Source organism: Pteropus alecto, unplaced genomic scaffold, assembly GCF_000325575.1.
Source record: "Pteropus alecto unplaced genomic scaffold, ASM32557v1 scaffold11, whole genome shotgun sequence".
NCBI lineage: Eukaryota > Metazoa > Chordata > Mammalia > Chiroptera > Pteropodidae > Pteropus > Pteropus alecto.
The window spans coordinates 5,043,842-5,059,201 of record NW_006431956.1 but is presented as its reverse complement, the minus strand read 5'-3'; the positions used below and the strand labels follow the sequence as shown (position 1 = coordinate 5,059,201).

The 15,360-nt window shown below is 32.5% G+C and overlaps 1 protein-coding gene across 5 annotated transcripts in view; it reads left to right on the top strand.

The window, feature by feature from the left end:
- UPF2 (UPF2, regulator of nonsense mediated mRNA decay) overlaps positions 1-15,360 on the top strand; it is a 94,202-nt gene that overhangs the window by 63,893 nt on the left and 14,949 nt on the right. For all 5 annotated transcript variants that reach the window (XM_015585614.2, XM_025043417.1, XM_015585613.2 and 2 more), the window contains 7 exons: positions 886-1,089; positions 1,799-2,074; positions 4,232-4,415; positions 9,351-9,490; positions 11,192-11,296; positions 11,598-11,696; positions 15,096-15,263. In XM_015585614.2, coding sequence (XP_015441100.1) covers positions 886-1,089; positions 1,799-2,074; positions 4,232-4,415; positions 9,351-9,490; positions 11,192-11,296; positions 11,598-11,696; positions 15,096-15,263 — 1,176 coding nt within the window. The remainder of the gene's footprint in view (positions 1-885; positions 1,090-1,798; positions 2,075-4,231; positions 4,416-9,350; positions 9,491-11,191; positions 11,297-11,597; positions 11,697-15,095; positions 15,264-15,360) is intronic.

Genomic DNA, 15,360 nt, shown 5'->3' with positions numbered 1-15,360 from the left:
AACAGTAGAACTTATTCTTTTTAGAAGAAAATAAAGCATATTAACTTCTGGACAGAGAAAACCTATAGGAAAGAAATAATACATGTAATTGTACGTGGGTAAGGTAGAAGGTGATAAGGAATGATAATGTAGCTTTGAAAATTGAAACCAACTTTCAGAGAGTCGGAGACAGTAGTTGTTTAAAACAGTAGATTTTCAAAGCTACTTTACAAGCGTCTACATGAAGTTGAAAAAATATAGAATTCTTACACAGTTGAGACGATGTTAACATATTCAGTGAAACTGATACGGGAACATAATTAGTGTTTGAAAGATGGATTGTAGGTATAGAGATGAAAGGAATACTTTACAGTCTGCCACTAGTATCTATTTCAGAATAAAAGTGGAAATAACTTGATTATAGGTAGAGCTCTGCTGATTATGCTATTACCAGTAGAGTTTCTGAAATAGTAAGAGCTAACTTTTATGGGGCACTTATAATGTGCCAAACACTTTCCTATATTCTTCACGTTTTAATTTGTCTAATCCTTACAACAAACTATGAAATAAATGCTTTTATTATCCCCCTTTACACCTGAGGAAGCAGATGCTGTGTAATGTCAGTCTTAATGTTGTGTCCTCCATCTTAAGTGATCTTTTAACCAATTGATCTTGGGTTTATTTATTTATTGGAAATTTTGATTTATAAAAAGAAGTGTCTGAGATTATTTATATCAAAAGATTCACAAAAGAAAACATTATTTTTGATAAACCTTGGGTATTTCTTTCATTGACCTTTCAAAAGTTCTTTATCTGCATAATCAAAATAAAACATTTATGTTATCGGGTATATTGGACCTACTGTGTACTTATCTTGGTAATTTAAACAAAATTCTCTACATTTAGGTTTTGAGACAGATGCGAAAGTTGCCCTGGCAGGACCAAGAAGTGAAAGACTACGTAATTTGTTGTATGATAAACATCTGGAATGTGAAATATAATAGTATTCATTGTGTAGCCAACCTCTTAGCAGGACTAGTGCTCTACCAAGAAGATGTTGGAATCCATGTTGTGGATGGAGTTTTAGAAGATATTCGGTTAGGAATGGAGGTAACAAGTCACCAAATTAAGAGTTTGTGGAGAATTTAACTTTTAAATCCTATTGTTGAAAAATAATAATTGGAAAACCTTCCTTTCTCCATATGGTGGTGTTTACTATTACTTCTTTAGAGCTGGTGGTTTCTAAATAAACGTCTGTTGTATTAGATTTCCTAGTCTCTTCGCAGGCTAATGCTGGGTATTTTTTGTCTCTTCTCAAGTCCAGTTAAGCTTATTTTGGAAAAGCGTAGTAAATTTTTATTTCTGGGTCACTATTGGGACTCAAATTATAGGAATATATAAATTTATTAATTAGAAGAATTGATAATCATTTGATAAGAATTTCTGTAAGCAGAGCCCTCTTTCTGTAGATTTTGCTTCCTTAATTCATGGATTACATAGAAAATAAGTTATGTGGGGCTAGTAGGGTAAATTACACCTTAATTGTTTTATATAATTCATTTAATGGTAGCTTATACTGAATTTAATATTTAACATGTTCTTTTTATTAAAATATTTTAAAGATAGCCATTTCCTAGCAAGAGAAAAAGGATACCCAGAGTGACTACCTTATTAGAAAAGAAGGAAGGAACCCATTATTTTCTTTCTGTTCAGTGTTCTTTCAGTAATTGATATTGTCAAGTGACAAAGGAGAATTTTACCTCTTTTCAAACACATTACTGTTCTTTAATGGAAGCTGTTTTTTTTTTTTTTCCTTTAGGTTAATCAACCTAAATTTAATCAGAGACGTATCAGCAGTGCCAAGTTCTTAGGAGAACTTTATAATTACCGAATGGTGGAATCGGCTGTTATTTTTAGAACTCTTTATTCTTTCACTTCATTTGGCGTCAACCCTGATGGCTCTCCAAGTTCACTGGACCCTCCTGAGCACCTTTTCAGAATTAGATTAGTATGCACTATTTTGGATACCTGTGGCCAGTACTTTGACAGAGGTTCCAGTAAACGAAAACTTGATTGCTTCCTTGTGTATTTTCAGGTATATAAACTGACATACGCAGTTTTGCATCATTTAATACATTGCTTGTGTTACAGAAATATTAGATAAGAAATGTAGCACTCATATATATATGTTCATAATTAAATTAGATTTATCCTTCCTGCAAGGATGGTTTAGAGATTTAAAAATAAAATGCAGTGAATTCAATCATGTAAACATTTGAATTGCATTGTAACTTTTATGATTGATAATGAATGATCGATCGTTAATGTTAGGAATTATTTTGGTTCAGTTAATAAATTTAGTGCAGTAATTTATGAATTATGATATTTGGTACAGTAACTTGTGAATTAAGTTGCTTGTGATTTTTATACATTTGATAACATTCTTCTCATTTGTGTTCTGGTTTTACATCTAAAATTCTTGTTTCTAAATGATTTAACATTTTTTAAGGGAAAAAACTAACTTTTGGGAAAATGTCCTTTTTAACACGGAAAATTATTTGTTCACTCACTGGTAAAACTCTTGGGTTGTGTTTTCCAAGTCTTAATTTCAGTTAATTATGTAAACTTATGATTTAAAGCAAGTATAGTATAAATTAAATTTAGCTATAAATACAGAGACAGTTCTATGACTTCTATAAAGTTCGTGTTCTCAAAGTTAATTTGTAGGTTTGTTTGGAACCAAATCACTATTTCCCATAAAATGCAATGTTGTAAGTACCGATTAGAGTGAATAGACGTAACTATTGAATTCTCCAGATGTTTGTTACTGAAATAAAGTACCGATAGTACCGTTCAGTTCTGTATGATCACTATTGTTAGTGTTATTTTTATTCATCCATTGATAATAAATATAAATTTAAAACTACAACTTGAGGCATCAAAAATACATCCAAGTAGTGGCTGGTGTTAAGTGGGGTAAATACTCTTAGGGAAGAGCAGTTTGTTAACCTTCTCCTACCACTATATACCTTTGCAATAGAGGACAACTTGTTACTCTCTTATTTTCTGAATTAATGAAAAACATGGGGAGGGGGTTTTGCAGAGAGTCAGATTCCCTGCTGTCTGTAAGAAATGTCTTAGGTTGGAGACTGCCTATATCGAAGACCAGAGTTTTGTTGCAAAATGTCAGCCTTCACTATCAGCATCCAAAGTAGAATCTCTTTCAAAATTGAATCCTTATTTGCATTCACTCTGACATTTCAGGCTGAGAGAAGGGAGCCACTTGGGAAATATCCAGGGGCAGAAAGAGACAAAAATATTTTCACATTGATTAACAGGCAGGAATAAACCTGAGGAAAGGGGGTAAGAAGTGAGCGAGGCCTGTTCAGCGTGGAACATAGAGTGAACAGTTATGTATTGGAAGACCAGGAAGAAAGGATCTAAACTTTAATGTACATACATATCACCTCAAGATATTGTTAAAATGCAGAATATGATTCAGTTAGTTTAGGGTGGGGGCCTAAGATTCTGCATTTCTAACAAGCCCCCAGTGAAGGTCTGTGCTTTTGAGTAGCAAGGACCTAGAACAAACTGGAGAGGAAGAGTAAAGTACCCAGACAAATACCTATGTATATACGAGTAAATTCTTGGTTTGTGCTCTTTAGTTAATGTTAACCTATGAAGTATCAGTACAGAATGGAATAAGGGAACAGGAAAAAGACACAGAAAATATCTAAACTGTGCCATATACACAGTAGGTGTTCAATAAATGATTGTTGACTAATGATTTTTACATATTAAAACCATATCTTCAGATATTTTAATTGACCTTTTTAAAAATCAAAGCAAGTACCATAGAGAAAATCATGAAAATTTATCAAAACTATGGCTTCAAATCTGGTTGTTTTTGTAAAATTAAATATTCAAACCCTGTTTGGGGTTTGGGAGTGGGGTTTCTGCCTTTTGAAAATTTATTTGGTATTTTATTTATAATTTTTTTCTTGCCTTTAAAAAAAGATTATGACAGTTATAATAGAACTATTTAAATTCAAGTCACCAAATGGCTTAGAAACTGTATAGATAGAGGGAAATAATTGGAATAGGATCATTGCTGTTGACCATTAATTAAATGATAGGTGCCTTGTACAACTTTTTAACTTATTATAACTAGATATCACAATACAGATTATTATTTTAAAATATTTTTGTTATTAATTACTTATAGCTAAATTTATTTTTCATTTGTTATCAGCGTTATGTTTGGTGGAAGAAAAGTTTGGAGGTTTGGACAAAAGACCATCCATTTCCTATTGACATAGATTACATGATCAGTGATACACTAGAACTGCTAAGACCAAAGATCAAACTCTGTAATTCTCTGGAAGAATCCATCAGGCAGGTACAAGACTTGGAACGAGAATTCTTAATAAAACTAGGTAAGCAAATAATTAGAGAAAATGAAGATGATATATGGCAAATTGTGTCTAGAATTTGCTTTGTGGTACTATCAGTTAGAGTTTACTTTTGTATACTTTTTGTTTTCGATGTTGAGTATTACATAATAGTGTTAGGTAAGATCTGAGTGACATAACTTTTTGATTTCATTAATGCCAAATTGGAGGTAAATAATCATGTAAGACTTGAAGCAAATGATAGTGATGGAAAAACAATCCTCCTGTTGGCCTCTTAATTTTAGAATTTTTATGGTTGCTAATTAATATAAAATCTACTTTTGATCATAGCATCTCTTTTAATACGGTATAGTTTCAACAAGCATATTTCCTAAGACAGTGTAGGCTGAAAACTATAGAAGAGAGGAGTACCTGTTGGAAGTTTGGAACTATTCTGTAGAATTTCAGACCTTATTCACTGGGAGAAGTGTCTAAGGACTAGAGAAAATGAGAAAAACGTGCTACAGGAAAATTGGTCTATTTAATTTCTCAGTATGCTTCTGAGATTGTTCTGGAAGAAGAGTTAGCTCTTGAATAGCTCCCACAAGGAACTGTAGCAGCTGATTAACTTTGTCAATGGAAATAATGGGAACAAGGTGTAGCCTTACCAATCTGGTTTACTTGCAGATAGTTCTTAGCATGTTTCATCTTATCCATTCAAAGTGACATGCTTTCAGGCTATTAAGCTAGTATTTTATTTCCTGCTAACACTTGGTGTACCTATAAGTCTGTCATTTAGGAGATCTTTCACCAGTTATATTAATTGTATAAACTTGCTGTACTGTATATCTGAAAAACCACTTTTTGTTGTGAAGGCAGTTGTGACTTTTTTTTTTCCTCTGAAACTACTTTTTCATATTACATCCAGCATATTAATAGCATTTCTTTCTCCAGAGATAAACCGTCTTTTGGAGACTGCGATTGCTCTTATCAGTTCGAGCATTATTTCTAAAGGTGCCCCTACTTGTGCAGTTATTAACTCCTCCTACTACTCAACCCATAATGGCATATGTGATTGTTTTTGTTCTTTGAACTTTGTCTCAAATTTTCTACTTTCTTTTCCCTTTCAGATTTCAAGTTGTATAAAATGATCATGTCAAGCAAAGTGCTTATTTTTCTACGTTATTTCACTTACATGCTTTGAAATAGTTGATTCTTAGCCATATTTCCCAAAAACTTTTATGAATGGTACTTTCTATATAGTGAGCACGAGGAAATACTAATTCGACACTCAGTTTGGTAGCAGCAAAGAGAGCAGTGTGCTTTGTCCTTTATAGACCAAAGTTAAAGAATTTCAGGCTTCTTTTGAGGTGTCTGTCCTTTAGAATATGGAAAGGGAAAAATAGGTCACCATTTGTGAATGAAACTCTAAAGATGGTGGCAACTAGAATAATTATGCTACCAGGTTTTCTCATTTTCCTCCTGTTTTAGAATCTAAATGTCAGAAAAGATCTATATGAATAAATCCATATTAAATCTATTTCCTGTTGACAGACTTGTAAAATAATATAGTAAGATAATCTTGCCTTTCATGATTTTTGTGTTCAAGCATTTAGCAAATTTATTATCTCATTTTGGTTTTATAGCAACCCAATGCTAACATAATAGTTAATGGGAAGACACTATAAATATCCCCTTATAATTATGTTTTAAATTATTTAAAAATCATTTTAATACTATTAAAAATAACATGTTTATGGTAGAAATTTTGAAAAATACCAAGAAAACAAAAATAACTGATATTCCATACATAAGGATAATTATGTGTTAATATTTTGATATATTTTCTTTTTAAAAATTTTTCCACATGTTTACAGTTTATAACTGGATTTTTTTTTCACTTATACATTATATAATTTCTCTTATAAAATATTTCTCTAAATCCTTATTTTGTTTTAAACTGGCTATATTCCATTGTGTGAATGTGCCATAATTTATTTAATTCTGTTGTTTGACACAGGTTATTTCCAATTTTGCAAAAGTATGAATAACATTTTTGTGTTATTTTTGTGTATATCTTGATTTTTCTCAGGATAGAAAGAGTTCCTGGCTAAGACAGTCTCTTTAAGAACAAAATTAAAATGGTAATAAGCAGTGTTATTTAATTCTGGTTGGAAATTTTAGATAGTATTATAATAAAAGGAACATAAATGAGGGAAATAAAAGTGAAAAAAAGCAATAAGAATAAATATCATTATAAAGTAAAAGAGTGTATTACATAAATTAGAAATGAAATCAGTAGGATAGAATAAAAGGCCCAGAATTAGCCCCAGTTAAGTACAAAACAACTTGGTGTATGGCGAAGTAGGAATGTTAAGGATAGGGTAAGAGCAGCATGTTAGCATTTGGGAGGAGAGTTGATAGAGAGTCACATCTTATATACTATCAAACTCCAGCTGGGTTAAAGATTTAAATATTTACTCTTTGAAAATTAAAAATAGTTTTGATGATCAGATATTTGGAGAGATATTAATGTTCCCAGATTTTAAAAGGATGGAAGAAAGCATACATGTAGATAGATTTGGGTGTTTAAAACTAGTATTAATAAAAAATTAGAGTGAAAATTGTTTTCTTGCCACATTATTAGCATTTACATGGAGCACAGGCAAATTGATAAGATCGAACACCCCAGTACATACATAAATGAACATGACATAATCAAATAAGGGAGGGCAGTGAAGAGTTGCTGTTTTTGTTGAGTACTGCCTGTTAAGAGGAAGGTAATGGTATTCATATTTGACAGGTAACTTAAGTAAAGCCCAAAATCAAAACGTTAGGTTAAGCAGTCAAGTCAGAATTCAAAGACTCTGCTTTTTCTGGAGTGTTAAGTATATGAGGGAAATGCTCAACATGTCTAGCAAACAGAGAAAGATAAATTAAAACAATCTGAAAGGAAGTATTAACAATTATTACCATTTCTGTTGTGAACAAGAAAACAAGTACCAAGTACCTCAAATTCAGGAGAACAGTATTTGATTTTGATCCCCAAGTACACATAGTTCTGACACACACATTTTAATAATTTACTATCTGGATTTTGCATGTTGCCATCCCTATGTCTTTTATATATACATTTTAATCTACATTTTTTTATTTTAGAGTGATAGTGACCTAGGGGTCAGCAACTGGATTGTTTTTATGTAACTTAGCAAATGCAAACTATTGTATTTATAAATTATTTTTAAACTAACTTGCAATGCAAATGAAAATGTTAGAATTAGTATGTATTTTCCTTACAAATTAGAAGTATGGCTATCAAAACAAAACTACTGATACATTATAGTTCTTCCCATGACACATATTTTAAGTGGATATAGTAAGGATGTGATGGTATCTCATGCCATGTGAGTTTATCACCACCGTGATGTTTTTACTGAGAATACTTAGATTTATACAGTCCTGACTTTCAGTTTTTTGCCTTTGATAACTTAAAACAACAGTCCAATCTTTTGCTTCTTAAAGTCCCTATAAATAAATAAAATTTACATATATAAAATTTATATTTGTTTGCATGAAAACAAGTAATAAGAAAATATTGAAGTTAGTGGACTCTCAATCTGAGACACCAGCTTTTTCTTTCAGTGTTATTTTCCTTTTAAAATAGATCTCTCTGAGCCTCATCAGTCTTCTCTCGATTTTTTGTATTTCCAAACTTGAATGTACTTACTTTAATCATACTGTACTTATATATTTTTGTCAGTTCTTAATTGTTTAGACTTAAGACACTGGAGTAATTTTTTACTTTTATTGGTTGGATTATTCAAACTCTCTGGGCTATAGTAGTCCTCATAAAATGAAAGGGTTAAATCACATTAGTAAAGTTTCTTTCTGTCCTGATTGCCCCAGATTCTGTGAATAAACAAGTATTTACTAAACACCTACTGTGTATTTATCAACATATGGCTTCTGATAAGTTTTGAATATATAAAACAAGTTCTTTGTTCTTAAGGTGTTATATTCTAAGGTAACATTTATGAAATCATTTTTTAAAAATTACATGGTATATCCTTAAATGTAAAATCCTATGATAAATTCTTCAAATGCTTCAGGAGCAAGCAAAAAGGAGGAAAAGTAATGGATTAAGTACTGTTTGTGCAGGAAGTAAAACTTACACTGAACTTGAAGAATGTACAGGATTTGAAAGTGCATATTAAAGGGTATTCTGTATTGAGAAGTGTATTTGATGAACAAGATCACAATCCGAGCAGTGTGCTTTAATGATAGAGAAGAGAGTGGCCCCACTATAGCAGAAGACTTGAGAGAAAGCATGGGAAGAGTCAGATCAGATGAAGCCGTATTAGATACATCTTTAAAGTAGAAGAATAGTTTGGGATTCCAATGATAATGAAGACAAATTGGCTAGGCAGTAAAATGTGTATGAACATTTTACTTCCACTGGGAAGTGGAAGCAAATTCAAGCCAAGGAGTTCCTTTGAGGAGAATGCTATTACTGAAAGAAAAAACTGAGCTCTGGTGACAGCTGCTAGGTGTGTCACCATATAGCTTTGCCTCCTTCCCTCAGTCTTAATTTGCAGACATTCAAATTGATAGCCAAATGTGATATCTCTGTTAAAGCGTCATAATTTTATTTTATCTTTGAGTTTTTAGAGATTCTTGAAATATTTCATTTAAAAGTGTGATTGAGGTGCATCTTATATGGCTGAGGTGGCACCTTATGTGCCGCAAGTTTTTTGCCCCCCCCCTTTTTTTGAGACTGAAATAAACAATGTATCAGTGCTCTATGTTGAAATGAAGATCTGTTTTTTAAACATTTCTCAAAGTAGTTTTAAATTTTGTTATTTTACTATTCTGAGAAAAATGGATGTTGAATTTTCTTAATACATATTTCTAAATGAAATGGTATAATATTGAAAACTTTACCTTTTTTTTAATCCATTTCCACTTTCTCCTCATTTAAAGGCCTAGTAAATGACAAAGATTCGAAAGATTCTATAACAGAAGGAGAAAATCTTGAAGAAGATGAAGAAGACGAAGAAGGAGGAGCTGAAACAGAAGAACAATCTGGAAATGAAAGTGAAGTAAATGAACAAGAAGAAGAGGTGATGACTTTTATTTATAGCAAATAGGTACATTTGTATAAGAGTATTTTGATTATATGAACCAAGATTTTCTTTACCATGTAAAATAAGACAAACCCTTTAGCTTTATTATAGTAAATATAACTAATCGATAGTATATGTCTGTTATAAAACCTTCGGATTAAGGGTTTTTTGTTGTTGTTGTTGTTTGGTTTTTTTAAACGAGGCAACCTTGGTTGACCTTACAGATTGCAAGGACTTTGTCAGCTTACAGTCCCTTAGTTTTTTTGTTTTGCTTTTTTTTAACACTTTTTTTTTTTTTTTTAAGAAAAAAATACTGATCATAGGATTGTTTTTATTAGAGCAGTTTTAGATTCACAGCAAAATTGAGGGGTAAGTACAGAGAGTTCCCATACATCTCCCTGCCCCCAGACTTACACAGCCTCCCTCATTATCAACATCCCCTACAAGAGTGGTCCGTTTGTTAATTCTGATGAACCTACGTTGACACATTCTCACCACCCATAGTCCATAGTTTAATTACAGTTCACTCTTGGTGTTGTACATTCTGTGAATTTGGACATACGTATAATATGTATCCATGTGGTTAGGATCTTTATTTCATATGCAATATGCAGAAAAAAATTGATCTCCTGTATGTCTTACTCTCACTTTTGAATATGAATTTTTAATCTGTGGGTTTTATGAAAACAAAACTACTGACTAGATATTAATGAACTTTGCTTTATTATTCCCAGATATAATGGTTTATGAAATTTAAAATTAAACATGCCCTTTTGTTTTTATGACTCTTAGGCTAAACCATATGAAATTCCTGTTCTACCATTTTGTCATTTTCATATGGTTCAACTTAATATTTTTAATTGTTTCCATTTTTCTTCTATTTCTGCTTTAGTTTTAAAAGTTCCAGCTAAAAAAAAATAGAATGTGTAGGATTTGCTTCATAATCTGGAGGTAGACTAGGTAATGAGTTAGGCATATAGAAGAAACTATAAATTGACCATAAGCTAATAATTGTTCAGTTATGAAATGAGTAAGGGTTTATTTTGCTATTCTGTCTCTATTTATGTATATTTAAATTAGAATGTTAAAAAACAAAAAGCAGAACGAATAGAGATAACAAAATACTATTGATAATAGAATTTTAATCATGGAATTAGCACTTTTTCATTTCTTTAGTATAAGCATAAGTTTATAATTATTAAGATTAATTCTTAAGGTATGTATGGTTTTTTGTGTCCCTTGGGTGCTTAAAGCATTTAGGTAGAGTGATAATTTAGACGCATTGTTTTAACTTTTCTGAGCCTTAGTTTTTTCTTCAGAATTGATTAAAACAAGCAAAATGAAGGATGTAAGAGCAACTGCCAGACTCTGAGGTGCTTTATTTACTGTAGTGCTTTATAAAATTTAGTATCACTGCTTTCAACTCGTAATAGTGTTAAAATTGAACTATTTATTGCTTTTCTTTGCAGAGTTGTATGGATATTTAAAAAAAAAAAACAACTCCTATGACCAATTCAGTCTCTCAAGTTAGGGAGGAGAAAAATACAAATGATTCGGGAAATTTATTCCTTGTGGAATTCAAGAAAGAAATTCTACAAAGGATCTTTGTATTATTAGATCAGTGGAAAATAGTGAAATGGGGTTTCAGCTACTGGTATGTTCTGAATGTTTTAATCTTCTAATTTTAAACATTTTTAGGATGGTTCTGATAATGATGAGGATGAAGGAGAGGAAGAAGAGGAAGAGAATACAGATTACCTTACAGATTCAAATAAGGAGAATGAAACTGATGAAGAAAATACTGTACGTATAGCTGAAAATTTGCTTCTTGAAATTGTGCAGTATTTTCATAATATTTTAATTTTAGTCGTTGAAATTTTGTTTCTTGTGATTATTAGAATATTTTTTTTGGAAATTTATTTTCAATTTGTTTTCCTAAGTATTTTTTTTATTAACAAATTCTTTTAACATCAGTAATGTTATTATATTTTACTCATTACTTGAATTATGTCGAACAAGATATTAATACCAAAGGCTCTGCCATACAAAACATTACATTTAGAATTTCTGGTCTGATTTCTTGTTTTTGTTTTGTTTTAATAAGGAGGTAATGATCAAAGGAGGTGGGCTTAAGCATGTACCTTGTGTAGAAGATGAGGACTTCATTCAAGCTCTGGATAAAATGATGCTAGAAAATCTTCAGGTATTAAATGTTGTATTCCAAAGTATCTTCCCCATACAAAATATTACAGCACATTTAATTACAGTTAATATGAAGCTCTCTACTCTCTCTACACATTTGCCTCTGTAGCAGCTGTTTCCTAATTTATACGGTTTGTAGCTGCCAACACTTGCATCCCACATCTTGATTTTCACCTTTTTTGAGATAGAGTGTGGGGAAATGTAGTAAATATAAAACTTGGAACAGAGTAATTTCATCATACCAAACTCTGCCTTTTCTTTCTGAATCATGTCTCTGTTTCTAAGACCGTTTACTTGTAGTTTTGGAGTCACACTTTGTAGATGATAAGTATTTGGGGAAATTTAATTTAGTAAATTCTTAAGTTTGATTTATAATTTAAACAACTTATATGTAAATATCTGGAGAAATATTAGTTATTTGATGTTTAAAGAAATGTTTAATGTATTCAGGACATTAATACACTGGATTGCGTGAAAAGCTCCATTATCTCAGTAATTTAGAGAATTACATTTATCTGTAGGTAGAGGTAAAGTCCCATAGACCAGCAGTTCCCAACCTTTTGGCACCAGGGACTGGTGCTTCTATGAAAATCTAATGCCTGAAGATCTGAAGTGGAGCAGAGGTGGTGATGCTAGTTTTGGGGACCGGCTGCAAATACAGATAAAGCTTCGCTCACTTGCCCACCACTCACATCTTGCTGTGCGGCCCGGATCCTATGACGGGAGTTGGGAACCCCCGTCATAGAAAGTTTACTTTAGTCGTATACACATAGCTGCTGTTAAACAGTTCGGTGACTTGAGAAGAGAGCTTTTGTTGGAATAGTGGGATGAACACCCCATGGGATAGGTTCAGTGGAAAATGGGAAAGGAAGAGGTGAAAATATTGGATAGAGATATAGGTAACTCTTGAGGAGTTTTACTAGAAAAGGAAAAGAAATTGGAAGGTAGCTAGAGAAAGGTCAGAGTTAAAAGAGGAGGGTTATTATTAAGATAGAAGATATTCTAGAGTCTTACATGCTAGTGGGGAATAATCCTTTATAGAAGAAATAATGGATTTTACTTTTATTGATGCTACTAAAGTTAAAAGCTATCATAATATACAAATTAGCAGTATAGATATATTAGACCAATTTGTTTCTTCATATATTAAAATGTCTTCATATATCTGGAAAGCTCTTAATTTATGAAATCTTATATTCATGTCAATTATGGGCAGAAATTATCAAATAAAACATAATCATTAGAATTCTTTGAAGAGATAATAAACAGTTTACTTCATAAAGGAACTTTTCCTATCTTACATTAGTCAATAGCCACTTACTTAGCCATTCATTTGTCTAGTAAATATTGAGCACCGTGTGTGCTACAGGCTTAGCATATTGTAGTAAATAACAATAGACCTGCTTCTGCTCTCAGAGACTGTAGTTTTTATGGGGAAGGTAAACATTTAACAAATACATAATTTCAAACTGTGATAGATAAATGCTAAAGAACCAGAAGAATGGCGCGCTTTGGTAGAGAGCAAGGGAAGGACCTTCTTTAGATACAGTGATCAGAGAAGGCATCTCTGAGATCATGAATTTTAGACAAGACAGGTAAAACAGAGGCATCTAAGTGAAAAATTGAGAATATGGGAATAATTTGTCAAAGCTCCTGAGGCAGATAAGAACTTGTAATATTTGAAAAACTAAAAGAGGGCCACTATTAATAGAACAGAGTCTATGAAGGGAGGCACAGCATGAGAGTAGACACTTGGGATGGGGCACCTTTAGAGTGGCGTGATCCTATATATAGGTGGCTCAAACTGGGAAAAAACTAAAAGCTGGGAGACTAATCAGGGAGACTGGTTAGAGGGCTGTTGTGGTGACCCAGGTGAGACATGGTCATCTGTCTAGGATAGCAGCGGGACACTTGGGAAGAAATCTGGATTTGAAAGCTATGTAGGAGATAGAATGAACTGGATTTATTTAGTGTTATTTGGATAGCAGTGTGGGGTAGATGAGGCATCAGGGATGACACTCAATTTTTTAGCTTGGGCCATTGGCTAGGTGACAGGAAACAAGGACAGAGTGAGCAGGCGTTTTACTCAACATGTAATTTATGGATGATTTACAAATTAAGATTCGTCTAAAACAATCCTTTCAGATTTTAAGTAAAAAGTCTTTCTCTAAATCTTATGAACCTGGGAGAACTTCAGATTCTAACAAATTAGAACATAGAAATAAAAAACAATGAAAACTTACTCCTTTATTACCGTTTTACGTGATTTGCAAGTTTCTTGCAAATATGGAGCTTATATCAAAAGACTTTAAATTGTAGTAAAGCAATTTTAAAACCTTGATGGCCTTTCAGTATTACTCAGTTAACTTTGGAGTATCATATTTAGCTCTTTCTTCATTTGTGCTCCATTCATCAGACATAGAAAATTATTTGCAGTTCCCTAAAAGCACCTAAATATGCTGTTTCATGTCCTTGCTTTTGCACCTCTTGTTCCCCTGCCTAAATGCCCTCCATATCCCCTCACTGCTCTTTTACCATCTGCTTGGAAGAAGTTGTGAAGTCTTTAACATTCTCAAATTTAACATTCTCAAAAAAAAAGGTCTCATTTTTATCGAACCTTTCATGAACTATCAGCACCTACCCATTCCCAACCAGGCATATATAGTCACTCCATCCCCAACACAGGGGATGTTCAACGAGTTATAAATAACTCAGATGCATTGTAAGTGATTAATCTATTTCCGTCTTACTTCACAAGTTTATCAGTTCAATGAGAGTAAACTGTCTTTTTAATATTAATATATCCAAGCCTAACTCAGTAAGTCTTCCTTGAGGGTTTGTTTAAATAAATTTGTTGATAAGTCTAGTGTAAATGTTAAAAAATAGTTGATATTAACAAACAGGAAGTTAATCTGAACATTAATAGATTTCATTCATACATATTAATTGAGCACCTACTGTGTGTAAAGCACTGATAGAGAACACTAGGAAAAAGGTATATGGTGATGGACCCCACCAGACTGGGAGGAGATTTTCACATATAAGCAGGTAATAATGGCACATGATAATTACGAAGGAAGTCGGGTGCTGTGAGTATGAATGAAAGAGCACAGTGCATTCAAGGAATTGGGAAATTTAGTAGTACCTACAACTTGTGTGTTTGGGCTTGAAGAGGCTGGAGTGATAATCAGGAGTCAAATCACGGTCTTTCCAAGCCATATGCAAGGGTTTGAAGGTGTAGGGGGGCGACTCTGTTTTCATCTGCATTTCAGAAAGATTATTAAATCTCTAATGATTGTGTTTTAAGAAACATAGCACTGAATGAATTGTTTGCAACTTACATTTACATATATTTTTGTGTACCTCGGAGTATTTATATTTTTTCATTTTTATCTTTAAGCAACGAAGTGGCGAATCTGTTAAAGTACACCAACTTGATGTCGCTATTCCTTTGCATCTCAAAAGCCAGCTAAGGAAAGGGCCCCCACTTGGTGGTGGGGAAGGAGAGGCCGAGTCTGCAGATACAATGCCATTTGTCATGTTAACAAGAAAAGGCAATAAACAGCAGGTAAGAAACTGCCTATGTATTCACAATTGTTAGTTATCAAGTGTAAGTAGTGACTTTGTCTTATAGGTTCTAAATTCTCTTTTGCCTACAAGGGGAA